The 14,535-nt window shown below is 38.9% G+C and overlaps 1 protein-coding gene across 1 annotated transcript; it reads right to left on the bottom strand.

Annotated features, from left to right (window-relative positions):
* Positions 1-862: 862 nt before the first annotated feature.
* Positions 863-6,163, bottom strand: LOC149256863 (uncharacterized). Its single transcript, XM_089455492.1, has 5 exons — positions 6,056-6,163; positions 5,798-5,905; positions 5,648-5,707; positions 5,308-5,430; positions 863-928 (listed from the first exon to the last, which is right to left on the bottom strand). Exons 2-5 carry the CDS (start codon positions 5,834-5,836, stop codon positions 863-865), a joined length of 288 nt encoding a protein of 95 aa, XP_089311618.1. The 5' UTR covers positions 5,837-5,905; positions 6,056-6,163.
* Between the last annotated feature and the right edge of the window lie 8,372 nt (positions 6,164-14,535).

Below are 14,535 nucleotides of genomic sequence, written 5' to 3'. Positions count from 1 at the left end.
ACACAACAGGACATTCTCCCTATGAACTTGTTTATGGGAAGGAAGTCCTGCTCCCCATTGAGTTCCAAATCAAGACCTTCAAGATGGCAGTCCAATTGGGAATGAGCCTCTCAGAAGCTCAAAGACATAGAATGGACCAGCTAAATGAGCTAGATGAAATAAGACAAGATGCAATTCTAAGGACCGATCTAGTTCAGCACCAAAGATCTAAATGGCATGATCGTCATATCAAAGAAAGAAAGTTTCAGAAAGGAGATTGGGCTCTATTGTTTGATTCAAAGTTCAAAGACTTCAAAGGAAAGTTTCAAACTCATTGGCTTGGGCCATATGAGATTGATGAAGTCTTTAGCAATGGAGCAATTCGAGTGAAAACTATTGATGAATTTCATACTCCTCTTATTGTGAATGGCTATCGCTTGAAAATCTACCAAAAGCCATTCTCAAAAGAAGAGTTTGTCAAATTGTTTGAAGAAGATTCTGCAATCAGGTTGGTGGAGAAGGATTCTTCTCCTCCATCAGCCTAATCTTTGGTTTTTGAAAAAAATAAAATAAAAAATAAAATAAAAAAGAGAAAAGAAAATAAATGTATGAGCCTGAAAACCAATCTCTGATTGGCAGTCTCATGCAGAAAACCTGAGGTGAAAATCAGGGTCACCTGACACCTCATGTTTTCCAAAAAAAAAAAAATCTCTCTCTCTTCCATCTCATTTCGCCATTTCATCCACCTCATTCACCATCTCATTCATTTAATCACTCTCACTTCACCTCATTTCTTTCCATCCATCCATCCATTCATTACAGTTCATTCCATCAATAAAATTTTTTTTAGATAACTGAAGTTGTTTTGTGCAGCCGGAGGGTATCACTGCAGTTTCCGCAGCTGTTTGACAATTCTGCAGCCATCCAACGATTCCGCAGCTCTCTGCACCTGCATAAAAAAAAACACAGTCTGTTTGAAAAGAAATTTACAGTTCAGAAGTCATCAACAATAAGTGGAAAAGAGTCATGCAACAGCAATAAAACAATGAAGGGTTAGTGGAAAATAATCAAAGGCAATCCAAGTGCGAATCTGAGGTATGATCTAAATCCTAAACTTACGGTTATCTCATTTTGCAAAGTTTCCAGGGTTATGTTTCTTGCCATTTAATGTAATGATTACCAGTCTTTCCCATCATGCGACCAAAAATCCACGTATCCCCCACACTTATCGGTCATGTTCATCACGATTTTGAAACTCGATTGAGGCTGCTCTTCCATTAAGGTTTTCGTACCTAAGTGACGTAAACTACTGTACTACGTCTCTCTAAGTCATAATTCCCGCAGCCAAGTGTAAACCCATGACCGAAGCCTAAGGACCTAACCGTTTCTACCCATCATTTCATAACCCTCCTACGCTCGTATCATTCCATTCACGCTGTTTCATTTCCACAGTTCCCTTATTCCGCTGTGCTCACTACGCTGCTACCTTAGCCATACTCTGTTTTACGTCTTCCTCTCTGCTAATTCTGATTATCAGTGTTACGGCTGTTACAGTAGAACCGTAAATTTACTGTGTTAAGGCCACTGTTGAAGCCGTGTAACCTTTTTTCCAAAAGTCTTAGAACAGAGCCGTAGAGCCAATGGGTAAACTCTTAAGAGTAGAACCAGAGGGTTCAAAATTTCTGGAGGGATATCCTCAAGTTAAAGAAGCTTTGCAGAAAGCAAACTGGCTCCAATGCATCCAGAAATTCAGAGGTTACCACAAAGAGGTTACGAAGGCCTTTGCACGTTCCTTCAGAGACAAAGACAATCAAGTGGAGATAGGGGACCTGAAGTTTACAGTCACTGAGAGCAGTATAGCACAGGCCACTTCACTCCCACAAACTGGAGAAAGATGGTTTAAAAACCGATCAGTACAAGACCAACAGTGGAAGCAAATCTTAAAGAATCCATGTATGGATACCAGCATTTTTACAAAAGGGATTCCTGTTACTTATGTCAAGGAAGAATGGACAACTTTACTTTTATTAGTGCAAAAATTCTTTACTTGTGAGGGAAGGTTTGGAGTTTTATATGTTTACCATGCCAAAGTCATGATGCATTTCTTAGGAGATGATATTAACCTTCCATATTTTCTACTCTCAAGTCTTAGAAAAATGTGTTCAATTGTCCAAAGGAACCCAAGAAACATTGAATCACATCTGTATCATCATGGTCTTGTTAAGATGCTAGTTGAGGAACAATTGAAAGCAAAAAGAGATACCTGGGAGAGATTTCTTGTGAGAAACCATTTTGAAGAAGCAGGAGAAACCTCTGTGCCTAGAAAGAGTAGAAGAAAAAGAAAAGAGGCTACCTCTGAAACTGTTATCCAAGAGGAAACTGTCCAAGAACAGATTGAAGAAGAAACTGATGTACATCATTCTGAACATGAAATTGATCCTGAGCCTGCTGTGGACACTGATCAAACAGCTCAAAGAATCATCACAGAAACCCTTTCAGAACTTGCCCAAGAAGTTGCTCAAAAGAGAAAAGAGAGTAGGAACAAACAAAAGAAAGATAAAGGCAAAGCTGTAGCCCAAGAAACTTACGCTACTCCTGAGAAATCTAGTGAAGAAGATACTCAGCCCTTAGCACAAAGAATGGCCAAACTCCATGAAACTTCCCTTTCCAAGAAGGTGGAAAAACAAAAGCAAAAGGCACAAAAAGAAAAACAGAGCACCACCACCGTGAGAAGGAGCAGCAGGTTACAAAGAAAAGTAGGGGCCACAAAGGGTAAAAAGTCACTCATCATTGACTTGAGCACACCTGAAAAGGTTGCTACAAGTCCTGACTTTGAGAAAAGCTCTCCACACGCTGAGTATGTTGACACCAGTCCTCCACGTGAGGAAAGTCCATTTGAGCACGAGCCTGAATTTGAACATGAACCTGAATTTGAGCCTAGCCCAAAGAGGTCACCAGAGGTTGACCCTGATCAGCAGAAAGTTTATAATTACCTGGAGACGCTAGAACAAGCAGCTGCTGGTCCAAGCACTGCTCAACCTTTGGAGCAGCAAGTCCAATCACTGAAGCAGGAAATATTTGAGCTGGAGGTACTAAATCGCCACATCAAACAAGAAAATGAAAAACTGAAGGTACAGAGCAATGTGGACAAGATGGTCCAAGATAACACCATGCTTCATATGGGCCTGTGGCAAAAGGAAAACAAAAAGCTCAAGAAGAGATGCAGTAAATTAAACAGAGCCTTGATCAATCTAAAATTCAGGTGTTTGATGAAAAGACCAAGAGTCAATGTGGCCACACAGAGAAAGAAGAGAAGGTTGGATGTCTTAGCAGAGGCATCCCAGCAGGTGGACTGAACAATGTTTTTGATTGCATGAGGACATGCAATGCCCTTGTAGTGGGGGTATGTAGAGCCTCTACTTTACACTTGATTATCCATCATTACCTACAGTTTTCCCTCATTCATCTCTCTCTTTTCCCTCATTTTCCTTGCAAACCAACCCAGATCATTACATTAGATGACTTTAAGCATGATTAAGGATCTTTGCTAATGTGTGACTGTTTTGTTTAGATTTTGACATATTTACAGGAATTCTGCAGCCATCTGATGATTCCGCAGCCATCTGATGATTCCGCAGCCTTTTTGTTAATCTCAAGGTTCCACGTGTCATTTTGCCAAACGAGCCACATGGGCACTTAGGAATCAAGGTGCTCGAGGTACCTGTGCTATTGGTTCAGCCAGCCACGTCATCTGTACCTCCGGTCAACGAGGGTCAAGTTACGGTCAACAAAGGCAGCTTAACGGTGATACGTAAGCTATTGGGTCACGTCAGTTCAAACGGTGATTTGTCCGTGTTACGCAGGTTGTGGGGGACATAATCCAACTCTGGATTCAATGCCCATAACGACCAGAACCTCCAGCTCATCCACGAGGCTTATGACGTGTTATTGAACCTTAATTACGCATGACAGTTAGTTTATTTTTCAAGTTTTAGCTGTACGCATTAGGCCATCTTTCAGATGCCTATAAAAACTAGCGTTTGCATACGCTTAATGTTACTTTTTAGTTGTTGTGTTTTATGAACTCGTTATCATTTTAGTGCATTTCAAGACTCTGTTTTAATAGTGTTGTTCTAGCACTCTTAACTGTAATTTTCTGCACATGGAGTAATAGAAGCAGTGCTGTTCTGAAGTTTTCAATACCTTGAGTCTTCTTTGGGTTATATGAATGGAGGGCCCATGTTCATGTTAGCCCTTGTATAGTATTTTATGTTCAACATTTCCTTATTTTCATTCAGCATTTCTTTTCTTGAAACATGTACAGCTTAAATCACTTTCATTGTTATTTCATTTGCAGCATTCATTTTGACTGATCAGTATTGTTCTTTTGCAGGTTTTTAACCCGGGATTGTTTTTGTGTTTATGTATTTGCTTTATATCTAGTGGTAGTTTCAGTTGACAGATTCAAAGTTGCTGCCTTTACTTTATTTTCATAGCTGATTTTTAGTTTAATTTTTCAAAGTTGTCTGCTAACATAAGAATGGTCTCTTTATCACAAAATTGTCTATCTTTTAGAGATCAGAATACTAATAACTTACAGTTGGCTTTGAGTACTTTTTAGATTAATCTTTAACTACTTTCTAATCGTGCTTTACATAGTACTATGTGTTAGAAGCAGAGAGTTAGAAAGAGCAAAACATTATAACTAGTCTTTAAAGTAGATTTTTCTCATTTTTGATCACTTTTCTAACTCATCTTTAGCTACTTCCTAATCGTGTTTTACACAGTACTATGTGTTAGAAGCAGGGAGTTAGGAAGAGATAAACATTATCATTGGTTTTTAAAGTGATTTTTTTACCTTTTATTTGCAGCAGCATGAATGGTGTCTAATGCCATTAGAAAGTGGTTCTTTGCTTTCAAGTCATTTCAAGTTATTTATTTCTTTCAAGCTTTTCCTTTTCAGCAAGTAGTTAGAAACCACTAATCACACACCTTCACTCATCTAGAATTCACCTTACACACACCATCACTCATCTGTTTATAAACACATCACTCCATCTTAGGAAGATAAATTAACCACAAACAACACCCCAAACGACAAAAAGCTCTAAGAGGTTGCTTAAGTACATATAGTACACCTTCACTTCATCAGCTTACGAGCTCAGTATTATACAAACCAATCAAGTTATAAACTATAAAATATTGACAAGTGACCATGGGAAAGAACATAATTTCATTTCAAGCAAATGAGATCGAATCCATCCAATTCGTAAACTTTTTGCATGAAGTGCAATGCCTAAAAGGACAAACCAAAGCGATGTTACTTACCATGCCATATGTTTTGAACAATTCTAGAAGTTTGCTAGAAAACATTTGAATTGCTTGAGGTGGAACAAATTTAGAAAAAATTATCACTGCCCAGAAACTTATTTTGGCACCCCTCCATATGACCTGGAGAGCAAGATAGCGACCACAATTTCAAATCAGTTTGTTAAGCAATTAACCATCATGGAAGAAAGCTCGACACACACATACAATAGGGTAAAATGACACTATGTAGTGCAAGAAAATTCATATGCTCCCAAATCTGTACAAAATGTTGAACAAGTTAGGTGCCTTATCCAACTAAACCATAGTTTCTACAATTTGGCATTAATATATTGCATACCTTTCCTCTCATATTCCATGAACCTTCTCTTGGATTTTCTTCATAAGCCTTGTACATTATCTGCAATGAAACAAACGATACAAAATCCACAAAAAGCATTCAATAAATATGTTAGAAATAGATAATGCTCAAATATATGATCACAGGTACCTTTGGTGGAGGTAAGACCCTCCCGGGGACTTCTGTCATCAACGTGTTGATTTGAATACCAAATTCGGCAGCATCTTTGGCAGTTGAATCTCTCAATTGTCCTCCAATCTAAAACACATACACACAAGTATATTGATTCACTCTCTTGGTGTTGACTTTTGAAGATAAAACGAAAAAGGTAACGTTATTTCTGCTTAATACTAAAATGCAAGAACGTATGAAACAACATTGCCACGGATGAACGATCTATGGACTTACCACTTTAGTTCTCTCCCTTCGGTCTTGGGGATGTAAACAAGTTAGATTTAATAAACCACTTCATTGTTGTTCAGTTAGAGATTTGATATAAAGTTGATCCATTTAAATATGAAAAAGTTGCATCCAATAGTTTTATAATTGATATAATTATGCAATAATAGAAAAACTCAAGAATCTTGCACCAACCACAACATCACAATATTTCATAAATACGATAAGAGTTTACCTCAACAGGAACATGTCTCTTTTTCTCATTATTATCCATTTTGATCGCTGGAAAGCCCCACAATCAGAGAGTCAACTTGTACTGTCGTTGGAAATATTTGACAACAGAGAGTTGCACTCCATTGTTATCAAAACTGTTCAAATAAAACAATGCACGTGCTTTGAATTCCTAATAGGAAGAGACAAAAATCTGAGCAATATCTAGAAAGCCAAATAAAAACAATAAATTTCAGGAAGCCCCTTAAACCTAAGAATTAACACACCTTAAAACCTCCAAAGGCCTATCAGTCAAACCTTTAATTCGATAACTATGCCTGATATGAATAGTTTCGACACGAAGACCTTTAAGCAACCTTTTCAACTGCCGCACAAACAAAAATTATATAAAAGCTACAAGTCACTTGGTCATATTTATGTTCCAGTTAGCAAAAGGAAAGGAAATCCCCAACTAAAAAGGAAATCCTATTGTTATAACCAAAATAGGGTGGAGAAGAACGCAAACAAACTCCTCATACCCTGGATCGCATCCCGTCACCGACGGAGTCATTTCTAGAAAATTTGAGGGTCTCTTCAAAAAGCCTCACCAATATAGCTTGGGAAATGGACATAAATCATAAAAGGGTGCCGCAACAATGTCTATGGAACAAAATATTTGTCTCTCATAAATGTATATATAAAAATTCAAGAAGATTTAAGAGTTTTTCTCAAGCCGGTTATTACAATAACATCGTACTTATATTTAAAGTTAGAATATTATCTTTCACAAGCCGAATAGATTGATAAAACCCCTGATAGGCCACCAAACCCCCCTGAAGCTTCTCAACGCCAAAGTGTTTCCCAAAGAACGATCTCCCTTTTTCAATGAAACTGCCAATGCAAACATTAAATATTGTAAGCATTAATAGAGCATATTTTATGGCAAATCCAAAAAGCAAAAAGAGCCACAATGTTATCATTTATTTGGTAAATTGCAGGCTTACACTCTCAGAGCTGCTTGACGAAGCACCACATCCATAACCTGCAATGCTTCTTGCGGAAGTGACATAGGCTCTGTTGCTAAGTACTGTGCTAGTTGCCTCAAGTTAATCGTTGCAGCTAGCCTGAATAACATATGGTAATTTCTAACCTGTCTGCCGAAACAGGATGTTTCAGCTCAAGAAATCAAGTTAAATTTAATCGAATATTAGTCTACGATACATAAATTTCGTAGTGAGTCACCCTTTAGCTTAAATAAGCATGTTTCGCTTCCACTAGCTAACTTCAACCATTGTGGAACCAAATGAGAATATTTCGAACTACTTTCATTTCCACTAGCTACCTTCCGCCATTGTGAAACCAAAGCTTATGTTGCAGCAGGCTCACTAGTTGCATTTATGCCAATGTTAATGAGTTGGTTAAGAATATTAGTTTTGTTGTGTTAAGATCCTCCTCGAATTATAAACAAAATGTTATTCATGTGCTTAAGGATTCATGGGTTTTGCAAGTGTTTATGATTTTTTATGTTAATTTTATAACCAATTTTAACATAAATAATAAGTTGAACAACAACATAAAAATGTACAAAGCATCACCAATAACACATCACAAAAGTAACATGATGAAGGAGTTCACCCCTGTTGGGCTACGTCTCCTTGTTCCATATTTCAATGGCTGTAAAAATATGTGTTTACAATGCGTGAATGCTTATGTAACATGCTCCAATGAGTCCAGAATGTCCAAAAATGGCTACCTAGCCTCTTTCTGCATCCAATTTGGTCGAAAACTGGAGAAGTTATGACCTCTCCTAGTTTCTCCACTATTCACTCTACAATTTGCCAAAAATCTGGCACTGAACCTCATTTTCGCCCCGTTTTCTGCTAACAGGCCACCAAATCCGCCGAAATCCGGGCGGATTTGTTAGATAGTTAATTTGGCTGTCAAGGCCTAAAAATTAGGAAAATAGGATCATATGGGAGGCCATGCACCTAGGGGCTAGCCCCTGCGTTGTCCCCTTTCCTCCAACAGTCGGATAAGCTGCTAGCGGTTAGGCATAACTTCTGGTGGCTTGAGCATGGTGTTCACATGAGGCAGTTAAGTCCGCCTAATGTCCAAACTTGACGACATTAAATCTTTAAATAACACGCACATGCATAATGGTTAAGTAACAATGGTTTGGTGTAATGGTAATTGGTTGTGTTGTTTGTTATGAGGTTGTGGGTTCGACCCTCGCTGCCTCCACTCAGACTATAGCAATTTTTTGGTGGCCTCCCGGGCTACCACGTGGCAGCCTCCGACTGGGCCACATGTCAACCTGTGGTTGGCCATCACACAACCAATGAAAAACCACAAAATTTCGAGTAGTACAAATGTGTTACTTGGCGTGATATAATTCGACAAAATAAACTGTTGACCAGTCGAATTGCACAGTTAGCTCTGCCACCTCAGCACCCAGTTAGCAGTATGGATGCACAGTCAGCAGTATGGATTGCTCATTGGGCAGTCCTTTTTTTTGTTGAAAATTTGCGTGTTTGAGAAAGTGGATAAAACTCGTTTTTGGATTCATACGGAGTTCGTTTCGTGCGAAACAAGTTGCATTAGATTTAGGATGACGAGCACTACGCGGTTATCCAAGTTCCACACCAGTCTGAAAACTTTGAAATTTGAGTTATTTTTTAATCACCTGATCATTCCTCCCCACTGGAAGCCTTTTGGACCCCAAAAGATCACTTTCAGTTGTCCAGCAAGTGAGGGTACAGTTCCCTTACCTTTCCAATCTCTATCCATTTGGCCTTTGAAGGATTTGTTCCCTTGAGCCCCACTCGTAGGTAATCCACATTCCCTTGTTTTGAAGACCTTGTTTTTCTGTCAAGAATGGTGTCTTATTGTAGTTCATTAAGATATCCAGGAGAGAAATCCTCTATGGAAGGAATTTGGACATTTTCTCCTTGATATTTAATAAATGGAGCTCATACAACCTTAAGTTCTCAACATTAACAACAACATAAATTTGCATATATGAAGACAAATCCAACCTAAAGGCATTGTTACCAATCTTTTCTAAAAGTATGAATGGACCATATCTAATTGGTTTTAGTGTTTTACCTTCTCCTTGGAGCCTCTCTTTGCTAATGTGAAGCCAAAAGTCATCACTGACTTGGAACTTGTGATCTACACGATGCTTGTCGTGCCTTGCTTTGTACTTGCCTTGGCTCTTTTCAAGCTATTCTTGAACTCTTTGGTGTACCAATTAGATTTGTTCAATGAACCTTCTTGCTTTGTCTATGTTACTATGACCATAAATAGCAACATCTTTGCCAAAAATGAAATCCAAAGGAGACTTAGGCAAGTATCCCAAACATGCCTCAAATGGTGATGTTTGAGTTGAAGGGTGCTTGGCCCATTTGTAAGCATGTTGAATATAGTGCAAATAATAATATTATTAATAAGAATAATAATATTATTATTAATAATAATAATTATAATAATATTATTATTATTATTATTAATTTTGATAATAATAATGATAATATTAATATTAGTTATAATAATAATATTATTAATAATAACAGTTATAATAATATTAATAATTATTATTATTATAATAAAATTATTAGTAATAATAATATTGATAATAATAATGATGGTAATAATAATGATAATAAGAATAAGAATAATAATATTAACATTGGTTATAATAATAATGTGGGTGTTAATAAAAATAATAATGAAGAGGACGACATAATTAATTTTAGTTCTAGGAATAATAACATAGAAAGTAGTAGTAGGATCATTAATAATAATAATAAGTTAAAAGTTCTTAACATGAACAATAATTCTAAGTTTAAGAAGAATCATAGTTTAAATAAGTTTAATCCTCCTCCCCCTCCTTCTCATAGTAATAAGAAGGTTGTCAATTTGTCTAGTTTCTCCTTTCCCCCTTCTGTTTTTAAGGTTTTAGGCAAAGGTTTAAATTTTGCCTTGGCCCCTAAGAAGATCCCGGTTGATGACATTATTTGTGACATAGAATATGGGATTCGTGGTTTACCTGATAGTATTAAAAACACTATTAGGCAGGATTGTGTTGTTGTCCTTAGGAAGGCTAAGCCTCCTAAGAGCAACCTTAGCAGGGATGAATTTGAAGCCCTAAGATCCTTAAATCAGAACAAAGATATTGTTGTTCTGAAAGCTGACAAAGGTGGGGCTGCTGTCATTCTTAACAAGGAAGACTACCGCAATAAAATGTTGGAGCATCTTCATAATAGTGGAAGCTATAAGAAGCTTCCCAAAAACCCGTTAAAGAAGATCTCCAGGAATGTGGCCCTTGCCATTAAATCTAGTAACTCGGTGGGCCCCCTGCACAATAAACTCATTGAGAGCAATCCTATCACTCCTAGAATCTATGGTCTCCCTAAAATTCATAAGGAAGGAGCTCCCCTTAGGCCCATAGTCAACACCATTGGAGGTCCTACCTATCTTCTGGCTAAGTTCCTTGCCTTGAAGCTTAAACCCTTAGTTGGTCGTACAGGGTCCTTCGTTAAAGACTCAGCTTCTTTTATTAAGGAGCTCAAGGACATTAAGCTGGACTTTGGAGACATTCTGGTCAGTTTTGATGTTGTTTCCCTGTACACTTGCATCCCTATAAATGAGGCCATGGAAGTGATCAACCGTCTAACCGATCCTGATACCGCTCGGTTAGTTGAGATCTGCCTCACTTCGACCTTTTTCAGTTTTGAAGGTGAGTTCTTTGAGCAAACCTGTGGGGTTGCCATGGGCTCACCCCTTTCCCCTATTGTTGCGAATCTTTTTATGGAGGATTTTGAATCCAAGGCTCTTAACTCAGCCCGCCTCCTACCTAAGCTTTGGAAAAGATATGTAGATGACACTAATGTCATCTGGTCTCATGGCCAAGAGGAGTTAGACCTCTTCTTCGATCATCTCAATAGTCAATCCTCGGCCATTAAGTTCACAAAGGAGCAGGAAGTCGATGGCTGCCTCCCTTTCCTTGATATTCTTATCTCTAAGAATAGTGATGGTTCCCTCTCCCACTGAGTGTTTCGTAAGAAAACTCATACGGAGCAATATCTTCATGCTAGTTCCCACCATTTCCCGGCTCAGAAGTTGGGGGTTCTCAACACCCTTGCTACTCGTGCCTTAAGGATCTCTGATGAAAAGAGCTTCGAGGAGGAGAAATCCCATCTCCTTAATGTCTTTGTTGAGAACGGTTATAGTAGGCACTTGGGACAGAAGGCTTTCCTCAAAGTAGCTAGGAATTCGTTAACTAAAAGAGATAAGAAGGAGCGGATTCCTGGTGTCCATCTTCCATTTGTTCAGGGGACCACGGATAGGATTGCGAGGATTCTTAAGAAGCATAATGTCCCCTCGACCTTTAGACCTCTTAACACCATTCGTAAGTCCCTCAGATCAGTGAAGGATCCTATCGACCCCAAGGACATGAAAGGGGTTTATATTATTCCTTGTTCATGTGGGACCCCCTATATTGGTGAGACTGGTCACTCCATTAATCAAAGGATTAGTGAGCATGCAGTTGACCTTAAGCATAAGAGAGCCAAGTCTTATGCTTTAGCAGAGCATGTGGAGAAAACCAATCATCATGTCTGTATCGAGGAGGCTAGTGTTATTGCTAGAGTGTCCCAATTCCATCACCGGAAATTTAGGGAAGCGCTTGAGATTGAAAAAGGCCGAACAATCTCAATAGAGAGGATGGCTGGAAGATTAGTAGTTGCTGGGTCCCAGCCCTCTCCTCCTAGTCATTGTCTTCCTATCTTCCCCTCCCTTTGTATAGCTTTTTCTTGTTGTTTTATAAAAAAAAATTCCCCTGGTTTACTATTTCTTGTGGCCTTTGTTCTTTAAGTTTGATTTAGTTGGCGATATTTATGCTAATAAGGAAATTAATCTATGATAATTTTAACCCTTAAATTAACCATTAATTTTAATTTTACATATTAAAATATTCTTTCTTACCTTTAAATTACTTTAATATTTATATATTTAATTAACTTTTGTAACTATTAAATTAAAATTAATTTATTTTAAAATATATTTATTAGTGTATGAAACACTTTTCAATAAAAATATAACTAAAATTTTTAATTTAAAATAATGAATTAAAGACCCATGATCGTGCGCGCTCCTCTGCTCCCGCCGCCGCCTGCAACACTAGGTTTGAATCGCTCTTCGGCCGCTCGGAATGGCCCCTCCAGAGGCTCCACCGGAGGAGGCAGCTCTCCAACACGCCTTCTCTGCTTTGATCAAGTCCATGCCTCCTCAGCGAGCTCGCCCTACAGTCTCAAAGTTTGTGAGAAAACTTGATGGGTTACAGGAAGTCTCTCTCCCTCCAACTTTGCCCAGAATGGCTGCTCTTGCCCTGGTTGAAAAAGGACTTATTGGGCAATTTACAGGACTTTGGCCCTCCCCAAAAACAGTCCAGAGGTGGGTGGAAAGGAATTGGACAGACAAAATTCAAGGGAAAATCTCTATCAGATTTTGTGGAAAGGGATACTTTACATTTCATTTTGAGACAAAGGAAGACAAGGATTTAATATTCCGTAATGGGCCTTATTTCATGGATTCCAGAGGTTTGTATTTAAATAAATGGACTCCGGATTTTGACCCGGAGCTTGATATTCCTAATGCAGTCCCTGTTTGGGTCCGTCTTCCTCACCTCCCCTTGCATTGTTGGGGAGACGAATCAGTTCGTGCTATTGGGAATGCTGTTGGGAAATACATTGATCAGAGTGAGCCGAAAGATAACATGTAGGCTTGTGTTCGCATCTGTGTAGAAGTAGATTTGGGCAAAGGCCTACCAGAAGCCATCAAACTCAAGGTTGACGACTGGACGCACATTCAACAACTTGATTATGAGCAGATCCCCTTCAAGTGCAAGGTATGTCACGAGTACGGTCACTTTGCTAATCGTTGCACTAAACTTTCTAATGTAGAAAATACTCCACAAGAAGAACAATGGGAAACCATTAAAAAAAAAAAAAGACAACCCCTAACCCTAAACTAACCAATGAAGCTGGTCCTTCCTCTCGACCTCCCCCCATCTCTCCCATCCCTCCTACCTCTTCTCCCCCGCCTTCATTTCCTCCCCCTTCTTCTCCACAACCACCCCTATCTTCTGTTCGCCAGCTGGATCCCCTTCTTTCCTCTCCCTCCTCCAATCCCTTTCATATCCTCTCTCTTCCTAAGGAATCCCCTGCTCCCTTGATTCAATCTGATCCTCCCTCTTCTCCCCTTCCCCAGGCCATTTCCTCCTCCCTCCCGTCTGATCTTCCCCCTTTAAGAATCACCAGAAGCAATTCTAAGGAGCATGGATCCACTTTGGACAGCCAAAAGAAGCCTGGAAGCAAGTCTGCCAAATAGCACAGGGACGAGAATGCGCAAAAAGACATAGCATTAGGGCTCCAGAACCCCATTGAATCATATATTCAAGGACCAATAAACAAATACATAGCAAACAAAGACAAAGGAGGGAGAGCAACTCCTCGCATCTCTCATTTGAAATGATACAAATTCTCTCATGGAATAGCAGGGGACTAGGGCACCCCTCCAAATTAAATGCCTTAAAGGATCTTATTAACCAAGAGTAGCCACCCATTGTTTTATTGCAAGAAACAAAACAGAGACAGCCAGAAATGAACAAGATCATTGAACAACATAAGCGCTACAAAGGATGTATATGTGATTCTAGAGGAGTCTCAGGCGGCATTGCTACACTTTGGCTTCAGGATGAATGGAACAGCACAGCAGAAATAGTAGAACAACATTGGGTTAAGATAGTCTTGCAGAACATTATGAGCAGTCAACAGATTGTAATTTACAATGTTTATGCCCCGAATCATTATAGGGACAAAGAAGTTTGCTGGGATTCCCTCAGCAATAACATAGCAAAAGAAGACAGTAGCAACATCATTTTAGGGGGTGACTTAAATCTCATTTTACATGCAAATGAAAAACGTGGAGGCAACTTCACTCCAGATCCTTTTAGAAATCAGTTAGAAAACATAATGCAACATGGTGATCTTATCGATATCATCCCAAAAAATCGTAAATACACCTGGAGTAATCGCAGATTGGGGAGAAACAATATTATGGAAAAGCTCGACTGAATCGGGGTAAATATTTCCCTTCTTTCCACCTTTTCAGCTGTCAACGCTTCCATCCTCCCTTTCGCTGCTTCAGATCATTATCCCAGTGCCTTAGCTCTTGAATCTCACTGCCCTCTGGGCCCTCTTCCTTTTAAATACAATCCT

Source organism: Pinus tabuliformis, chromosome 7 (assembly GCF_031772625.1).
Source record: "Pinus tabuliformis cultivar Carrire ecotype Pingquan chromosome 7, CPIR1, whole genome shotgun sequence".
In the NCBI taxonomy this organism is placed as follows: domain Eukaryota; kingdom Viridiplantae; phylum Streptophyta; class Pinopsida; order Pinales; family Pinaceae; genus Pinus; species Pinus tabuliformis.
The sequence above is the reverse complement of the archived record's forward strand: the minus strand, read 5'-3'. Positions and strand labels throughout refer to the sequence as shown.